This window comes from Palaemon carinicauda, chromosome 26 (assembly GCF_036898095.1).
Source record: "Palaemon carinicauda isolate YSFRI2023 chromosome 26, ASM3689809v2, whole genome shotgun sequence".
Lineage (NCBI taxonomy): Eukaryota > Metazoa > Arthropoda > Malacostraca > Decapoda > Palaemonidae > Palaemon > Palaemon carinicauda.
Window position 1 is genome coordinate 70894788 of NC_090750.1, and position 21772 is coordinate 70916559.

Genomic DNA, 21772 nt, shown 5'->3' on the forward strand with positions numbered 1-21772 from the left:
TCTAATTCTATGAGAAATCCGGTAAATTCTATGATTCAATATTTCAAGGCTGCATTAAATTCTGAAGTATTCTCTTGTGTGAGATTTCCCACATATATTTTAATTTGATGGATAAATTGCAATCAATCCCGAGCGAGGTTTAACCGCAAAGTGGAATTAAGAAGACCCAGGCAATCATCAATTTCATCAGACTGAAAGAAAAGGATAAAAAAAAAACGAAACAGTCTAAATATTGTGCGAGAGTTTCAGGTAAAGTTAATTAAACTAACGCAATTTTAGAGCTGTTCTGATTATGCTGCGGAATAAAAAAAAAATACATATCAAAATCAGTTATGTCTGGGATGCAATTAAACGTTAAAAATGAAAAAAAAAAAAAATACTCAGTGAAATTATGAAGAAAAGTTTTCATGTTTTTTTTATAATGAAGCATCAAGATGTCATCAAATAAGTACGAGTTATAGATTTGTTAAAAGAAGGCTGGAAGGCTGTTAATTAACTTTTTAATTACCGATATGTTTTCAGAACCGAAACATCAAAGGTAAAACAAACATATAATTAAGTAATTCTTCAAAATAATAAAGTGTGCTCAAGGTACTTACTAATACAAAGTTGTTTTTCTTCATTATATTATCGACACATTTCTTGATCGAAGCATTTTAGAAAAAAATTACATTTTAAAATATAATTTACTGTTTTTGAGTAATCTCTAAGAAATTATGTATGCTGAACTGACTACATCCATAGAGGATTCATTGGCTAAATTCGTCAAAGGATAGTTCACCAAACCTTCAACTGGGCTCCGCAAGGCACAAGAAGAGTTGGAAGACCCAGACCTACATGGCTGAGGATTATGAAGCGTGAAGGAGGAGAGGATGAATGGAGAAGTATTGATTTAAAAGCTCAAGATAAGAGACGACTAGCGAAATCGAACCGAGGCCCTTTGCGTCAATAGGCGTAGGAGGAGATGATAATGATGATGTATACAGAACAGATATTAGTATGGAGAAGTATAAATTCCAAGACTGGAGTGATATTAGATAAACAGATCAACTTTATAACATTATATGCAACCAGATCTTAGCTAGAAGTTTGAGTGAGCCATAAAATGAAAAGAAAATTGTATTTTATAAAGTGTGGTAGAAAAAGCGATAGGAGCCTTTTATATAGCATTGTGAAGAAAATAGGAAAAGTAATTTTTCTTCGAATATATCTGTAAAGGAAAGGCAGCAATGCTAGGTTGTATGAAAACATCCGGAAATAAATCACATAAAGAACCTTTTAGAGGAACAGAAAATTATCTTTTGAAGGGAAAAGACTGGGAATATAAAACGGAAATGCTATATTGCAGAAAAACAATGTGGATACAAAACATGAAAATGATTAAATTTAGGAAAAGACTAGGAAGAAAATACGAAAAACCTATTTAACAGGCTAATGGAATTGAGTACAGACTATTGGAAGAAAAATTGAAAATAGTGTTCTATATAAAACGTCTTTCTAAAAATACAAAACTGGTCTGTGCTTAAAAACTGAAGGAAAAATACGAAAAGGCTATACAAGAAAAGAAGAGTAAGCAAGAAACAGTATTGGGGAGAGTATGAATGCCAAAAATAAGATAGGCTATATTTTCATCTCATCTTGGGAATTTTCTTCAAAAAGAATATGCTAGGAAACAAATTGGCGATAGAATCTCTTGATAACTGCTTGGATAGATTACTCGAAGTAAATTTCATAATCTATACCTTTAAGAACAAAGCCCTCAGAAGAATATTGGAAGTTAAATTGCAGGACAGGATTAGAAATGAAACTATAAGAGAGATCATTCAAGTGCTATATGTGGATGAGATCATGGTGAGGGGTAGGAGATGGTTTGGGTATGATCTTCACACTCCCCAAGGGAAATTAGTTCACCAAACTTTCAACTGGGCTCCACAAGGCACTAAAAGAGTTGGAAGACCCAGGCCTATATGGCTGAGGACTATGAGGCGTAAAGTAGGAGAGGATGAATTGAGAATTATTGATTTAAAAGCTCAAGATAGAGACAACTGGCGAAATCTAACAGAGGCCCTTCGCGTCAATAGGCGTAGGAGATGGGTATGATGATACATGGTCTGAAATTTATAGAAACATGTACTCCTTAAAGTACTGAGTATGAGGTTCGTGTTTAAACATATTTATCTCTATGGATAGCAAACTCGATCCTTTCTGCTGGTGGAAAGAGTATAAAGATCACTTGATTCAAAGATTAGTACTTGGTGTATTGTGTATGAAGAAGAGAGTAAATAGCTTAGACAGAAGTGTTGTAACTGACTAAATCGCTAATGAGGAATTTATTCATATAAGGAAATAATGGAGCATTTTTTTTCAGAATAATTATAATAAACGCGTCTCTTAACGTTGCACATATATTGATTCAACGTAAACAGAAATTAATTCATAATGGTTAAACAGCATATTGAAACCCTATTGGAAAAAAAAAATAAAGAAAATCTTGGATCCTTTTCTCTTTGTAAGTACCGCCTTGCGTAGCAAAATTCCAGACTCGTGAGTTCACAGCTTTGTGATACTTCCCTTAATTATAATCGATAATATTAGTATCCACTAATATTTTATCGTCATTGATTATTATTTACCGTTTACTTAGCATTTGGATTATGCCTATACTTGCTCTTCCTTGATTCAAAGGTATTATCTTCTAACCATTATAATGGATAATATTAGTATCCACTAATAGTTTATCGTAATTAAGTATTATTCACCGTTTACTTAGCATTTGGATTATGCCTATAATTGTTGCTCTTCCTTGATTCAAAGGTATTATCTTCCTAACTATTAAAGAACGTGTACGGCTTATCTCTAATATATCTAAAATAAATAAACTCTTATCAATTTATATTAAGAAATAACTATCTTTTCAATCTTAAATCTCTTTTCCCATCTGATAACAATTATATAGGGCTCCCTTTCTGAGTGGAGGATACCTTAACGTGGTGAAAGGGTTTGTGTTTCGCCATTTTTAAGCAACGTTGTAGCAGCCAAGGCCCATACTAGTCTGGTTTGCTGTAAGCGATCAGATGAAAATCTCCTACCATTATCAACCCGCAATAGCCAACGTGGTGGTGAAAACTGGCCAAACCCAGGCATGGAATGTCAGGCTTTGGGCTGCAGTGGACTAGAAACTGCAGTATTTGTTATTGTTGTTGTATATAAGGCTATCTTCTCTGCTCCACCATTCTTCAGTCCATTAATAAATACAAAAATTCTATACTATCTTTTACTGATTCTTCTATATCTTCCGTATTTCACCATTCTTCAATCTATAAACAATTACAAAAATCCTATACCATCTTTTACTAGTCTTTCTATATCTTCCGTATTTCACCATTCTTCAATCTATAAACAATTACAAAAATCCTATACCATCTTTTACTAGTCTTTCTATATCTTCCGTATTTCACCATTCTTCAATCTATAAACAATTACAAAAATCCTATACCATCTTTTACTAGTCTTTCTATATCTTCCGTATTTCACCATTCTTCAATCAAACTCCTATACCATCTTTTACTAGTCTTTCTATATCTTCCGTATTTCACCATTCTTCAATCTATAAACAATTACAAAACTCCTATACCATCTTTTACAAGTTTTTCTTTCTTCGTCCACATTCGAAATACTCTCTCTGCTTCCTTGAAAAAGACTTGGCACAACATTCCATTTATATCGTCCATCTTTTATTCCCATTTAGCCCTCTTCTTCTCGTCATAACTCCCGCAAAACTTCTCACTGAGTTTTCGGGCTAAAATACTCAATGACGAAACTCCGGCTTCCTTCCACCACTATCCGAATACATGAGAGCAAACCACTTGTAGTTTCACTTTATATATGATATCATATTGCTTCTCTTGTCATCTGAGAATGTCTTGTATCTTGACTTTTAACACCTTTTGAAAAATATTTCTAGCTTACACACACACACACGTGCATATGCAAACAATACATACATATATGTGTGCGTATAATTATATATATATATTTATATATATATATATACATATATATATATATATATATATATATATATATCTATATAATATATATATCTATATATATATATATATAGATATAGAGAGAGTGAGAGAGAGAGGAGAGAGAGAGAGAGAGAGAGAGAGAGAGAGAGAGAGAGAGAGAGAGAGAGAGAGTTTTACGATGCGTGTCGATATATCACTTTAGCATCATAAAAAGATCTCAGTTAAGTTCCTTCTCAGCCGATGATATGTAAGAGAAATTCCTTTGTTTTACAGTATTAATATATATATATATATATATATATATATATATATATATATATATATATATCATATGGCATACTGGTGGAAAGTTATTATTTCATCTTCTATACAGGACGTTTGAAAAGTATCAATATTAACCTTGAATAAGCTTAAAATACGAAAATATTACACCTAACGCATGTTTTATGAAATTAATCAGAAATATATTTATTCATTTCATCCTCAACTTTCTTTACAGCTACTGGCTGTGACTATTATGATTCCATCCCGAACGGGGAGGCGGTTTACTTGTACAACGATGCACTGGTACAGTTTATATGTAATCCTGGATACACTCTTGACGGGGCGTCAGCGTTGACTTGCAACGGTTTTGGATGGAATGACACAATACCCGAGTGCAAAGGTAAGGAGTATGAAAATAACTATACCAGAGTGCAAAGGTAAGGAGTATGAAAATAACTATACCAGAGTGCAAAGGTAAGGAGTATGAAAATAACAATACCAGAGTGCAAAGGTAAGGAGTATGAAAATAATACCCGAGTGCAAAGGTAAGGAGTATGAAAATAATACCCGAGTGCATAGGTAAGGAGTATGAAAATAACAATACCAGAGTCCAAAGGTAAGGAGTATGAAAATAACAATACCCCAGTGCAAAGGTAAGGAGTATGAAAATAACAATATCCGAGTGCAAAGGTAAGGAGTATGAAAATAACAATACCAGAGTCCAAAGGTAAGGAGTATGAAAATAACAATACCCGAGTGCAAAGGTAAGGAGTATGAAAATAACAATACCAGAGTCCAAAGGTAAGGAGTATGAAAATAACAATACCCGAGTGCAAAGGTAAGGAGTATGAAAATAACAATACCAGAGTCCAAAGGTAAGGAGTATGAAAATAACAATACCCGAGTCCAAAGGTAAGGAGTATGAAAATAACAATACCAGAGTCCAAAGGTAAGGAGTATGAAAATAACAATACCCCAGTGCAAAGGTAAGGAGTATGAAAATAACAATACCCGAGTGCAAAGGTAAGGAGTATGAAAATAACAATACCAGAGTCCAAAGGTAAGGAGTATGAAAATAACAATACCCGAGTGCAAAGGTAAGGAGTATGAAAATAACAATACCAGAGTCCAAAGGTAAGGAGTATGAAAATAACAATACCCGAGTGCAAAGGTAAGGAGTATGAAAATAACAATACCAGAGTCCAAAGGTAAGGAGTATGAAAATAACAATACCAGAGTCCAAAGGTAAGGAGTATGAAAATAACAATACCCCAGTGCAAAGGTAAGGAGTATGAAAATAACAATACCCGAGTGCAAAGGTAAGGAGTATGAAAATAACAATACCCGAGTGCATAGGTAAGGAGTATGAAAATAACAATACCCGAGTGCAAAGGTAAGGAGTATGAAAATAACAATACCAGAGTCCAAAGGTAAGGAGTATGAAAATAACAATACCCGAGTGCAAAGGTAAGGAGTATGAAAATAACAATACCCCAGTGTAAAGGTAAGGAGTATGAAAATAACAATACCCCAGTGCAAAGGTAAGGAGTATGAAAATAATACCCGAGTGCAAAGGTAATGAGTATGAAAATAATACCCGAGTGCATAGGAAAGGAGTATGAAAATAACGATACCAGAGTGCAAAGGTAAGGAGTAGGAAGATAATAATGCCCGAGTGCAAAGGTAAGGAGTATGAAAATAACAATACCCGAGCGCAAAGGTAAGGAGTAGGAAGATAATGCCCCAGTGCAAAGGTAAGGAGTAGGAAGATAACAATGCCCGAGTGCAAAGGTAAGGAGTAGGAAGATAACAATGCCTGAGTGCAAATGTAAGGATATGAAAATAACAATGCCCGAATGCAAAGGTAAGGAGTATGAAAATAACAATACCAGAGTCCAAAGGTAAGGAGTAGGAAGATAACAATGCCAGAGTGCAAAGGTAAGGAGTAGGAAGATAACAATGCCTGAGTGCAAAGGTAAGGAGTATGAAAATAACAATACCCGAGTGCAAAGGTAAGGAGTATGAAAATAACAATACCCGAGTGCAAAGGTAAGGAGTATGAAAATAACAATACCCGAGTGCAAAGGTAAGGAGTATGAAAATAACAATACCCGAGTGCAAAGGTAAGGAGTATGAAAATAATCCCTGAGTGCAAAGGTAAGGATTATATAGGTAATGGCCATGGTTTAAAACAACTGTCGGCAGTTACACGAAAAGGTTTTTGCTCGCCTACATAAAATTATTTACCAAAAGAAAATTCCCCTCCCATGACACTCGAATAATAACTAATATACATTTGAAGCTCACTTTATCATTGTGTGTTTTCTGGTGTTATTTTCATTGTTTACATATGTGTATGTATGTATGTATGTATGTGTATATATATATATATATATATATATATATATATATATATGTGTGTGTGTGTATATTTATGTGTGTATATATATATTTATATATATATATATATATATATATATATATATATATATATATATATATATATATATATATATACATATTATCAATACACGAAACCTTTAAAATTATGATAAACCTTTTTCATTGTTAAAAGTGAATAAGTATATATATATATATATATATATATATATATATATATATATATATATATATATATATATATGAGTGTATGTTGCAAAGTAAAAGGTTAGTGGCTTGGGTTTTGTTAAGTTGCCACTGAGCCAGTATGGGGCTTTACCCAAACAGGGCCTGTAATAGAGGTTATGAATCAAAAGGCTTAACACCACTAGCGTTGACCTTCGAAATCAGTCTAATCAATTAAAACGAAAAGTTTTAGAATTATAAACTAAAGAAACTGAATGAGAATTGGGACATTAGAACTTTTTTCCTAACGGGGATTTTGAAAAAGTTGGTCATGAGCCCTTCTAGGGCGTCAAATAAAGAATGTAAGATATCTTTGTATTTCCGACTGATTCAAATATATTCACATATCAAATAGAGTAGTGAAGGATACACTAAAATATCTTAATGAACGTTGTTGGGAAGTATCGATGCGAATTAAGAACAATAACATTCGTTGATTTTTTTTTACTATAATACTTTAAAAAGTTGTAAGTTTTCATCTTTAAAAGGTGATGAAATTAATTCATCCTCATTTGAATGTAGAGAGTTATGACTGCATAAAAATATTATGTCATGGTCTTTAAAATTCTATCTTATATCTATAAATTCTTTCAAAAGGATCCGTATAAAATTTCTAAATTATGTAGCTCCATTTAACTGGATACTAGGATAAAAAGCATTATTAGAATCAATAAGAAATGTAGTTTCCTTTACCTTTTAACTCAAGCTACTTACAGCCACGGACTACTTTCTATGAAATCATATTAATACGTTTCTATTTCTTTTATAGCTCCAGCTAAAGTGGAGTATTCTTGCGATTTTGAGAGCGACTCCATATGCGGATGGTCGAACGGGGAACATGACGAATTCGACTGGACAAGGAACCGAGGACCTACTGGCAGTTTTGGAGCCGGCACAGGACCTCGGGCTGATCATACTCTGGGAACTATTTTAGGTGAGTTGGGAGCCTTTATAGTTCTTATGGACAGAGCGTTTTAAAATTTTAATTGTTTTATTTACCTACTAACTTATTGATATATATTTATTCCTATACAGCAGTGGTTCCCAACCTGGGGGAAATTTCCCCCTGGGGGGAAATTTGAAACTTCCAGGGGGGAAATAATTACACTACCTACTAACTAAAACAAGCGGAAAATGTCCTCATAGTACGTGCGGAAATTTGTTGTTAGCCATTCAATTGTGATATAATCATATCATTTCTCACCGACATGATATTCAAGGGGAGAATTGGAGTATCATGCCCATTTCTGAGGCAGGCGAGTGGGCATGAGGGCTGAGCGGGGCATGAAGAGGGGAAATCTGGATGGTTGAACTAGGTGCAGGGGGGAAATGACAGAAAAAAAGTTGGGAACCACTGCTATACAGCCTACCCTTTGTATCTATCCACTAAGCCATAGCCCAATTTATCTGTGTATAAAGCCTAGGAGGGAAAGGATGTTATGATTGAAAAATCACATTGTAAAGGGGAAAAACACAAGACCACCACCTAACCTAAGACATCCTCACCTAACTTAACCAATGTTTGTTTCCCTATCAGCTTCACTCCTGGCAAGGTAACACTAAATCATGATATTGCGTAAATCGTAAAACTAGTTTCATATTGTTTTTTCAGGCAAAGTTAAACAACATTATTCCCATAAATAAAATTGATTTGATAAGTAATTTGAAAGTTTACGCCTATCCCAACTAACTACATTCACCCCAGCGAGTTGTTATTCTAACAAAGATCGCTAAAACATTGGTATTCAATGTATAGAAAACTACTTTTTTGCATGACACTTTCGATTTATTTCCTTAGTTCATCTTGCCGCTGCAACCATAATAGCAGTAACAGTAATAAACTCAGTTGAACTGTTAGGCACTTCCTGTTAGGTGATTCTTAAAAGGATTTTATGATAAGGTACATGTGCCACTACACATGCTAATATTAAAGTACAAACAATGAGTTAATTAAAAGTATTATTGTTGCCGCTCACTTTTACACCTTTATTCCTATTGTCTTGTCAAATATATCTATCTATCTATCTATCTATCTATATATATATATATATATATATATATATATATATATATATATATATATACATACATGCGTATACTGTATATACATACTGTATACATTATATATATATATATATATATATATATATATTATATATTATATATATATATATATATATAAATATATATATATAAATGACAAAGCCATTATTGCTACAAGTGGTGCTTTTAAATTAAGGAAAATAATATACTTCTACATACACATCCTAATTATTGAGTCGAGGACAAACCCTGAGATGAAACCTCCCACAACATTATCTGTTTTATACACCTACACACAAAAGGCCCAGCAGCATTTCGAAAAATACTTCTACATATTTAATTCTTACAAGCTGGTGCTTTTCTTTCCCAAAACTCTTCCAGATATTTTCTTATATTTTCAAAATAATTAGATATTTAAATGAGCATGCAATACATAATTAAGTCAGCCTGTCTCATCCACTAAAGCAACCTGCGATATGATAAACATTGCTGATATGTTAAGTGTCTTTATTGGCAAAGTAAAAGGTACTACTTTTGTTGATATTATTAGCTACAGCAATATCAAAAGACGCCTGTTTATAAGTCATTTTAAATGAGTCGCTCGGTTTCAAGAGGGAAAGATCACCACATGCTCCTTTCTTTTCTATAAGAATATATATATATATATTTTTTATATTTTCCACAAAATGGAAAGTGATATGGAAAGAACCCATTTCTAGGATGAGCACGAAATCACGATGATAGCACCCAAAGAGCATCTCTGGGAGAGGGAGAGAGTAGTTCATGAAATGCTTTTAGCCGTGGGAAGAAAAGTGTGGAAATATATCTGAAACTGAAAAATATATTTTTTTTCTTTATCTCTCGGTATATATTCTTGCGAGCTTAATCGCCCTTGTTAGTTCTAGTTCTGTCTTGCATATTTCTGGAAGAATGTTTTTTTTTTTTTTTTTTATATTACTGGCATTTTTCTAGAAAAGTATTAATAGGTCCAGATGGTTATTTTGAACTTAATATTTTTTCTTATATCATCCTATATGATCCCGTGGATTTAATCACCAGAGTTATATCTATGTAGGTTCTCTGTAATTCTCGTAATATGCTTTTATAAGAGTTATTTTCAATTTAGCTTATCGTACTAATAGGATCTCAATGCACGCTTAAAGAGAGGCTTACCTATTGGCCTCTTTCCGCTGGAAAAAGACATTTCTTTGACCCATCCACGAAACTTAGAAATTCAGAGAGTGCAAGTTTCTAACAAGTGTTAGATTTTGATGTTTTCAAAGTTCAGATGATCAATTATCTGAAATCCCCTAATTCAAAGATAGCATATGTTGCAACCCTAGACTCCTTTTTTATTTTTTCCATTTAAATACACATTCACTTATATCAATCCTTTTAGATTTGGCTTAGTACAAAACGAAAGCCATTAACTGCATTTTTTTTATTTGGGTTCGTAAAGCTTTTATCACGATGTATTTAGCTTACGACTTGCATAGTTTTTAAGAGTAATAATAACCAGACTCGAAGTGGTAACAGAGTTACACAAATGTCAAAAGATTAAATAATGCAGATGGCTTACAAGTATATAATGTTATTACATATTTAAAAAGAATATACACTTTTTACAGAAATATCACTTAGTGCAAATAAAGCGGTATCAAGTAGTTTTTACTTTTACATAATCACTTGATTTTACATCTCGATCCACACGGCTTTACTAAATCGGGAGAAATCTCTAAAGTATCATATACATTTGAATAAATACAAAAGACGCCTATATGCTGCTACAGGTTTCGATTAACATAAATACACAACTTAATCTCGTTAAAAGCCTGTTATGTAAACGTTTAGCCTTAATAATTATACCGAGTGACAAAACAGTGATTATACAGTTCTTAACACTTCGTTTCTTTAAAGCAATTCAAACACAAGACTGATACTATAGTCAATTTTTTTAGCGAGGCAGGTTTGCACCGACTCGCAGCTGTGCCCTTTTAGCTCAGAAAAATTTCCTGATCGCTGATTGGTTGGACAAGATAATTCTAACCAATCAGCGATCAGGAAACTGTTCCGAGTTAAAAGGGCACCGCTGCGAGTCCGCGCAAATGCGCCTCATTAAAAGAAATTGACTATAGGCTCAGACACCTATATCAACATGAGTACCATAAACAATTCCAACTCACAAATGGTACTATGATTAGACAGTTACATTAACACTTGTGTAATTCAAGCACAAAGTTTTTCATCATAGAGATGAGAGACTTGCGATACCCTGAGGGAATAGATGTATCAGTTGCCTAAGGTTAAACTTAACCTTTGGACTGTATTCTGAAGGGCAGTGCCAGAGAGGCGTGCCTCTGCGATGCAAAACTTGCATTACATATACCACCAACTAGGTACGTATTATATGGCTGTGTCACGTGATACAAAAACTCTTTCAAAAAATGCTCTCGTTAGGATCTCTTATAATAACAAGAACTTTACGTTCAAATATAATAGGCTGTATCAAAAAAATATTCTTATTCATTAGATAAAAACCCTTTCACAAAGAAATCCCTATTTAATAAAATGTAATGATTTTGGAATCGAGACCCCATGATGAATAACGTCACTTCCTATCTAACCTCCACGTATGCATTATTTTATTCCTGAGATTCCTTGCATCGCAATAAATTTTTCTTTGGAAAACACGGCGTTAGTTTTGTATGCGTCATAGTAGATTTACCAGAAATCACAATCTAATAATGTTATTGATATACAGTAGATATGACTGAGCAATTATATAACAACTTAATGATAATGATAAATATAAATGCTACTATTACTACTTGTATCACTATAATGATTTCAAAATCTCAAGATATACGCAATACTCCCTCTCTCGAGAGATTATTCATAACACCAAATAAATTTGGGATTTGATTATCCTCTGATATGACTTAGTGCCCTATACCTTGTTTGGGTCCTGCCCGATATAAAAACTAATTGTTTTAAGAGGCACTCAGTTTTACAACAAGAGAAAGTAACTGTAATTAATTTGAGATTCTCGGAACGCGTGGGCCTACTCTACATTTAACCGGAAAATCTTTAAAAGGTTAAGGAAGATCTTCCATGTGAACTGCAAGACAGGGCCCGGTAAATTTATGAAAAACAGGCCACCATTTCTAAGAGAAAACAAAACTTTTCCTACTAGAAATAATGTGCTTTCAACGAATCTGACCTTTATTTTCACTGCAAATAAGCCGTTGTACAAACATGGACCCCACCCCCTTTCTCAAGGGACATAGGTTGGAACCTGTGATTTTGAGTGTGCAGAAATAGGAAAAATCATGATTATTTAACACTTTTGAGATTGTAAAAGGGTACAGAACCTAACAAACCCACCTAACCTAGTATTTCCCAGGTCACAGGCCCTAGCCAGGGGGAATCCCCCAGGACCCCCCTTCCCAGGTCACACAAAAATATTAAATCACAATGAATATGAAAAGTAAAGTTAAATAACAATTAATTGCTTACCTTATGATTGAGACGTGGAAGGTTGGGGATCATCGGGATCCTCCGCCACCTGGTGTTGTTGTGGAGGGCAAAGGCGACTGGCAGTGATGAAGAATTGGTGCATTAATGAGGCCTTTGGGTAGTGGGGAGTGTAAAAAACCTGGCAAAATACTGACGGAAATACTCCATTTTATTACCAGGTCTTTCGATCCACTCCTTTACTTCCTTCACAGGCGTTCGATACTCTTGAGATATCAGGATGCCAGAAAACCTCAAATCAATCAATCAATTGATATTCTGAGTATGGGTCCCTGGGTCTGAGGGGGCAACTTAGTGTTCAGAGTGATTAACAGTCCTGTGCTCGTAGCCCAGCTCTCCTGACGACCTATATGCACGCACTTGTTACTTATAATGATGCTAACTACCTTAATATAGTTTTGTATTCAGGGATAAGGGTAACAGCATCCCTTTTCCGAGGTAAAGGCTCAGGTGAGGGAGTAAAAAAAAAAAAACTTCTTGGACATCGTTCGATTTCCCCAACACCCACATCAAACTCAAACACCTGCGAATGTCGTACTTGGCCTTACCGAAGTGAGATTCGTCAATCTCCACTACTAATCCATCACCTCCAATATCCTCTTGGAAAATAAAAATCGCTTACTTCAGAACAAACTCCGCCAGTCAACACTCTTATTAGGCGAAATATGGAGGCATTCGATGACAGTTTCATGGTTCTAATGTTTGTTGAGCCAGTGGTTTACGAAGAGAATGAGTTTCCACGGCTTGACGTGGGCCTTATCAAGGAACGTTCCTTTAAAAGCACTTACACTATACCCACATCTACGTCTCCTCTTTGTGTTTGCAATCTTCACAGAAGCGATGCAGTAAAAATTGTGCTGGTCTTGCCTAAACACCATCACAGAATCATACTTATTGCACTTTATATTTTACAGGATAGCACAATGCCCTATTAAAAATTCAAACACTAGACCACAAACATCACGATTTTTCATTGAAACTTGGCTATAGCCTCAAAATAGTCGAATGAACAGCCATTACACTTTGCTACGTTGGACACCATACCTGACATCTAACACGTGGCACATCTACAAAGGTCTAAACACCGGCTGTTCCTTCATTCTATGAAGTATTCAGTCAAACATGGATACCAGTGCATGTTAAGCGGTAACTGTATTAGTTCGCTGGAATCCTTGTAAATCTTGGTTTTCGACTGAAGTCGTTCGTAATTGGTTATGAAACCATTACCTCATAATGATGTCACAACTCTAAGCCAATAAACTAATTGGAACTGATCGTGCTTGCGTAAGAAATCGAGTTAAAGGGCTCATTAAAAGTAAACATTACCATACAGGAAACGTCTCCCCCGACTTACCATCCTCATTTAATTCCTTCTCGTTCAATCTCATAAAAACTATACTTAACATACCATTTCACATGCTTTTTCAATGTAGGTGATTATATTTTTTTAATATCAAGTGCGTCATGCTTCTGAAGTTTTACCTATACTCATTTTTTTAATGAGGTGCATTTGCACTGACTCACAGCGGTGCCCTTTTAATTCGGAAAAGTTTCCTACTATCAGATTGGTTAGAATGATCTTGTCCAACCAATCAGCGATCAGGACACTTTTCCGAGCTAAAAGGGCACCCCTGCGAGTCGGTGCAAACCTGCCTCACTAAAAAGAATTGACTATAGGATCATCCTATTTTGTGCAAATTTTCGTGGATTTATTATGCGTCCGAGAGAATAATGTGTAGAGAAGAAAAGGTTAAGTTTTACCATTATTTACCGATTCGCCAGTAAATATTCCCCGCCCACAAAAACCCCGGTTCCCACTGGAGGGCCACCATTACCGTAGGATATATTAGGGTATATCTTATTAACTATTTATTCTTATATTAACCAATTTGGGAAATTAGAATTCACGAAAACTTTCGATAAATAATTACATAATTTCATCTACTTTTCCTTTCAATTCATAAAAAGCTCCAGTAAATTTGTATTGTCTCGATTACTAATATTTAAAAAATCAATTTGATCGATAAATACAAATAGTTTTTAGTTCTCAATAGTCTTTACAGGTCGTAGAATTACTTTTGTTTATAGGACATAAGATTATTCGTATTCATAGGACGTTGAAAGTCCCTTATAAACCGAAGTCATTCTAATGAAATGAAAAGTCTTTATCCATAGGAATATGTTCAACCACAAAGTTTTAAGCCACCGAGTATACCAATCCCACAAAACTAAGACTGAAATGAATATTTACTTTTGCTAGTATGATATAATATCCTTATTTCAGAAATATTTGAGGACAGATAAGATTTATAAATATTCTAAGCTAAAGATTGAATGCAGTTCATTGCCCCATAAATGTTGGATTTTCTAAACAAAATAACCAATGTATAAAAAAAAAACACTAAAAAAAAACACTACAAAAAAAGTAAAACTAATCATAGCCCCCCCCCCCCAAAAAAAAAATAACCAACATAAAAAAACTAGGAGAAAAAAAAAAGTAAAACTATTAAGAAAAAAATATAACAAACAAAATAACCAATATAAAAAAGCCTAGAAAAAACAATATAAAAAAGTAAAACTAATCATAAGCAAAAAAAAAAAAAAAAAAAAAAAAAACAATATAAAAAAAGCTAGGAAAAAAAACAAGAAAAAAAAAGTAAAACTAATCATAAGCAAAAAAATATGTAAAAAAACAAAATAACCAATATAAAAAAAAATACGAAAAAATACAAAAAAGTAAAACTAATCATAAGCAAAAAATATAGAAAATGAGAAAAAGGAGAAGGAAGTAAGGTTTCGATCACGTTCCCCTCCCTCCACAATCTACCCATTTCTATAAAGCTCCTGCCATATTTTGCCAGGAATTTCCTCATTATTGAAGAAGAGCCCTTCCATTATTTTTGCAAGACCTCAGTGGCACTGCCTTAGCAACACCCCCGGGGCGACGATGACATGGCTCTGTTTGTCCTCTCCTATCTGTCTCTTTTTTTTTCTCTTCTTCTTTTGCATTTACCTGTCTCCTGTCTTATTCTCTACCAGTTACAAATAACGCATCCGTCTTTGTTTTTTAAATTCCTGGAACTGGTTTTGTTTTCTCCAACAAGACTAGACTGTCTTTGTTTGGTTTTCATCTCTCTCTCTCTCTCTCTCTCTCTCTCTCAAGACTGTCTTTGTTTTGTTTTCTTTTTTCTCTCTCTCTCTCTCTCTCTCTCTCTCAAGACTGTCTTTGTTTTGTTTTCATCTCTCTCTCTCTCTCTCTCTCTCTCTCTCTCTCTCTCTCTAGACTGTCTTTGTTTTGTTTTCATCTCTCTCTCTCTCTCTCTCTCTCTCTAGACTGTCTTTGTTTTCATCTCTCTCTCTCTCTCTCTCTCTCTCTCTCTCTCATAAGCAAAAGATATATAAAAAACAAAATAACCAATAAAAATAAACTAGGAAAAAACAAGACAATAAAAGTAAAACTAATCATAAGCAAAAAATATAGAAAATGAGAAGGAAGAAAGGTTTCGATCACGTTCCCCTCCCTCCACAATCTACCCATTTCTATAAAGCTCCTGCCATATTTTGCCAGGAATTTCCTCATTATTGAAGAAGAGCCCTTCCATTATTTTTGCAAGACCTCAGTGGCACTGCCTTGGCAACACCCCCGGGGCGACGATGACATGTCTCTGTTTGTCCTCTCTTTTCTGTCTCTTTTTTTCTCTTCTTCTTTTGCATTTACCTGTCTCCTGTGTTATTCTCTACCAGTTACAAATAACATGTCCGTCTTTGTTTTTTTTAAATTCCTGGAACTGGTTTTGTTTTCTCCAACAAGACTAGACTGTCTGGTTTGTTTTCATCTCTCTCTCTCTCTCTCTCTCTCTCTCTCTCTCAAGACTGTCTTTGTTTTGTTTTCATCTCTCTCTCTCTCTCTCTCTCTCTCTCTCTCTCTCAAGACTGTCTTTGTTTTGTTTTCATATCTCTCTCTCTCTCTCTCTCTCTCTCTCTCTCTCTCGACTGTTTTGTTTTGTTTTCATCTCTCTCTCTCTCTCTCTCTCTCTCTCAAGACTGTCTTTGCTTTGTTTTCATCTCTCTCTCTCTCTCTCTCTCTCTCTCTCTCTCAAAACTGCCTTTGTTTTGTTTTCATCTCTCTCTCTCTCTCTCTCTCTCTCTCTCTCTCTCAGAACACTTGTGGATAACTGCATTGCCGATAATATCAACAACATAAAAGAAAAGTCTATTTATTAATTTGATTAGCAAATATAGCCAACATTATCATTATCATTATTCATTGCAAAATAAAATGAACAAATACAATGCAACTAAAAGCACCCCGGTTAGCCTCCTCCTACTTAATGCATGGCCACATAATCCAATTACTTCACAGCTCGCGTTAATTAATATGGGAATGCAATTCCTTTCATTTCTTATATCATAAATTTCCTATAATGGTATTATCATTATGTGTACGATCGTGTTTAATTAGAATTTGATCAGAAAAAAAAATGTCAAAGTGATTGATATGTGTAATAGTATTAAGAATACTTGCCCAAATTTGTTTTCACAAATAGATAACTAATGATAACCTAGTGATTATTTTTATTTGTGTATCCTTCACAAATAGATAACTAATGATAACCTAGTGATTATTTTTATTTGTGTATCCTTCACAAATAGATAACTAATGATAACCTAGTGATTATTTTTATTTGTGTATCCTAACTCAAGTATCGCCTATTCTATATCCTATCTTTTTATTCCGTTAATCGTCGATTCAAGTATTTCTAAAGCTGTCATTGCCTTAGAACATTATTTTTCGTTTTATTATTTATATAATCTATAATCATGTGTAAGGGCATTAGTACAAGATACCTTGCAATACATATAATTTACCAAACAATTCTTCTTCAAACAAGGGGTTAACTTCTGCACTCTAATTGTTCAGTGGCTACTTTCCTCTTGGTAGGAGTAGAAGAGACTCTTCAGCTATAGTAAGCAGTTCTTCTAGGAGGACACTCCAAAATCAAACCATTGTTCTCTAGTTTTGGGTAGTGCCATAGCCTCAGCACCATGGTTTTCCACTGTCTTGGGTTAAGAGTTCTCTTGCTTGAGGGTACACTCGGGCACCCTATTCTATCATATTTCTCTTCCTCTTGTTTTGTTAAAGTTTTTATAGTTTATATATGAAATGTTTATTTTAATATTACTATTCTTGAAATATTTTATTTTTCCTTATTTCCTTTCTTCACTGGGCTATTTTTCCAGTTGGGACCCCTGGGCTTATAGCATCCTGCTTTTCCAACTAGGGTTGTAGCTTAGCAAGAAGTAATAATAATAACAACTATTTGGTCGGGATCGTCATAAGAGTTAATTGAAGACGTCAAGGGTTCTTAACTGCTTACAATTGTTTAATAATTGAAGACGTCTTAAGGTACTCGAAATGAATATATATATATATATATATATATACATATATATGTACATATATACATATACATACATATGTAAATATATACATATACGTATATATGTACATATATATACATATACATATATATATATATATATATATATGTATATATACATATATATGTATATATACATATATATATATGTATATATACATATATATGTATGTATACATATATATGTGTATGTATTATATATATATATATATATATATATATTTATATATGTATATACAAAGAGAGAGAGAGAGAGAGAGAGAGAGAGAGAGAGAGAGAGAACCAAGGAAAACTGACAAGCGCATACAATATCAATATAGCTGATAAACTCTCGGGAAACATTCGCTGCATCGCGATGTGGAATGTACACATCCCCAAGCAACTTATCCAACTCTCTTTTAGAAAAGTCTTTGCTCGGGAGGTCCAGAAAAGAATACCGCTGTCTTGATAGATGATGGTTTTTTTGCCGTCCCAAAGTGTCTCGGGCCAAAAAGGGGCTCCCCAGAAAGATGGTCGTGATATGCAAGTTTACCGCTTAACTTTAAAAGCAGCGATTAGGGTTATATTTGGCGGGTCGAAACTTTTTCCATTTATTTTCGGGTATGAATGGAGCCCTGAGGGCAGTAGAAATTTTTGGCCTTTGTTGTCGCAAGTGCTTATGCATCTCCCGCTGTTATTTTTCCGTCACATTATTCAGACACGGTTTGTCTCCATACGATCAATGGTAAAGGCAGAAGTCAGACAAGGCCAAGAGGGTAATGCAAAACCGGGGGGAAAGAGACGGGACGAGAGAACTGTAAATGGAAAAGCGAGTAATGGGAGAAGGTTGAGGTCATTTGTTTGTCGGAGGAAAAAAAAAGATTGCACATTCGGAAGCGGGGAAATATAGTGGCAGTGGAGGAGAAAGGCGTCGTTTATATGATAGAAATGAAGGAAGCTGAACCGGGAGAAGGGTCGGAAAATAAGGATATGATATACCAAGAAAAGGAAGAGAGGTGTGAAGGCCAGAGTTGGGTTGAAGGGGTTGAGAAAGTTATGATGACATATGCGAAGGTGAAGGTTCAAAGAGATTGTGTGAATGGCGAGACGAAAAATACAGTATATATGATCATGGAAAGAGAGACACAGGTGAAGGATGAAATGTTTTCCGATGAATGAAGGCCAAAGAAGAATGGAAGAAGAAGTCCTTTGATGGGCTGAAACACAAAGACCTTGATTGGTAGCAAAAAGAAGGAAAAGTTTTCCCCCCTTTTTTCTCTTTTATTCAATTTCGCCTTTTCCTTTCTTTGTCTCATGTGTTCCATTTAGCCTGGCAAGTAAATATTATTCTGAACCATCCAATAAAAAATTAAAAGAGCAACCACATGATTTTCAGAAATATGAAACTTTAACGACCCCCGCCACATCAGCCGACTGGTTTTTTTTTTTTTTTTTTTTTTTTTTTTTTTTTTTTTTTTTTTTAAAGCAGATCAGCTTTTAGGGAAACAAACTATTTCCTATGATTTTATTTCAGCATATCTGATTCATTATAATTTTCCAAAACAACTTCTCTGTATAGTTCTACAGGTCATTGACAACAGAGACATTCCCAATTGAATTAAAGTCTTCTAATTATAAAAATTTCAAAATAATCGAGATGCAAAAACAAACTCTTTGATTGACATACAACCTTATAACTAAACCATCTTTCTTTCTTATATTATTCTTTTAAATTTTTTTTATCCTTCCATCCATTGTATTTGGAAAAACGTCATTCAAAATATATCAGAAACCATTTAGCTTGATCCTAACCATTTATCTTAACTAGAAGTCTAACTCAACTAATGGCTTTTCGATATCAATACACCTTTTTTTTCAAACAGCATATTTCTCTATTCCAAATATTTTCTCGACAATTTTTGCGTTTCAGTAAATTATATTTATCATTCCTATATTACCAGCAGATAAAAAAAAAATATGAAATCCCACTTCTCTTTTGTAATACCAACTCTTTCATGCAATCTCGTTCCTGAGGCTAAGGAAACGACGTTGCTGTATGTAATAAGAAAAGCAAAGTATTATCCTTTTCCCGTAATTGGATACGAGATCTTGACCTTGACCTTTAATATTTGCTCGTGAAAAGAAATCGTCGTTTATTTACCCGCATGTTATTCGGTTTAAGCGAGGGATGTATTCGTCGGCAAACATGAAAGAAATTGAATACACCGAAGTTCCCGCTGCGGAGAAATAGGATTCGGTTTTTATATGATAACAGTCTATTTCGAATGTTGCTCACGAGCTGGAAAAGGCTTGTTTGGTTTCGTAACACTTGTCTGTAACAATTCTTGTCTCCAAGTCTCTCTGCGACTGTAAGATTTTGGAAGTTTGTCAAAAGTTTTTATTCAAGATCGGGATTTTGCTTATGGCAATACTCAGTTTTCTGTTTGGAAAACCATAAATGATGGTTGTTATTCGGAGAGAAATGTAAAATTATACCCAATTATCATATCGTATGACTGCAAAACTTCATGTCTGTTCAGTTCCTTCACTAGGAAACATAAAAATTCTTGGTTATTGTGTTATAATGTCGAATAAACATCACTAGCTACTAAATCGTTCATATACTGACTTTATGAAAATTGGATTGGCCTTATGTTTCTTGTCTTTTAACATGCAAATTTTCCATAGCTTAGGCCTATCTCGTAAAAAAACTCAAATGATAATGGTAAATTATGTTATTTCAGTTTTACTGCAACATATTATTGGCTAAATCCTCTTTTTTCTAAAACCTAACTGCTCTAAAAAATCAGTCCAATATTGATTATATATGGTTGCATTTTTATATGTAACAAAAAATTAATTGAAATCCACGGAAATCTTTTGTTCTTGATTTTTATACGTCGATTGATCATTCACTTTCACAATGAATGATATGGTAAAACAACATAAGGCGTAAAAGGGAAATGATATATCAAGGTATATTTCTTCCTTCTCTATAAACGTCTCATAAAATTTTGATACGTTAGAGAAATCAGTTAATGAAAATTTTTATTATGGAATTTTGATCTATTGTTCTGCAGATGCCAACGCAGTTTAATCCTTAAAGCTTTAAAGTTGCGAAGATTGCTCATGAATGGCATGGGCAAGGGACAGTGACATTGTCCTAATGAGCAGGACAATGCCCTAGAGACTGCTCATATTCATATGATCAGCGCCCAAGACCCTTCTCCACCCAAGCTAGGACCAAGGAGGGCCAGCCAATGGTTGCTGATGACTTAGCAGATAGACCGATAGGATACCCCCAAAACCCTATCCTTAGGTCACTAAGAAGGTTAGGTTGCAGCGACCAGAGGAACTAACGAGTTTGAGTGGGACTCTAACCCAAGTCTGGCGATCACCAGTCAGGTAGATGAATTATGACAAAGATGTGATGCTATGTTTTGAAAGGACAATATATAACGAAATCAGATTTCTAATGAGTTTCTACCGTTATCATACGTTGGTCTCTCACTCTTAATAAATAGTAAATGGACTTATTTTATTCGTATTTAAAGTTAGCAAACAAAACTATTTAACACTGGCTTGTGATATTAACGAAATTAAACCAAAGTATGGTCTTCGAATATTCGATTCTACTAAATCCCTTTTAAAAACAAGAATTCAAAGAAATTAAATAGTGCCTTTTCTAAATATTAAGATTACAAAAGTCATAATATGAATATTTTTGGAAACCAGCGTTCTGCAAATTCTATAGGCTAGGCAATAAATTTACTCACCAGGATTTGGACCGTTTATGTAATCAGGAATTTGTTACGTAAAAGGGGAAAAAACTATTTTTGACAGTACATCAATAAC

General features: G+C 34.2%; 1 protein-coding gene across 1 annotated transcript in view; it reads left to right on the plus strand.

Moving 5' to 3' along the window:
* LOC137619577 (uncharacterized) overlaps positions 1-21772 on the plus strand; it is a 331101-nt gene that overhangs the window by 90970 nt on the left and 218359 nt on the right. The window contains exons 2-3 of the mRNA XM_068349725.1: positions 4531-4695; positions 7690-7854. Of these exons, the coding sequence (XP_068205826.1) occupies positions 4531-4695; positions 7690-7854 (330 nt within the window). The remainder of the gene's footprint in view (positions 1-4530; positions 4696-7689; positions 7855-21772) is intronic.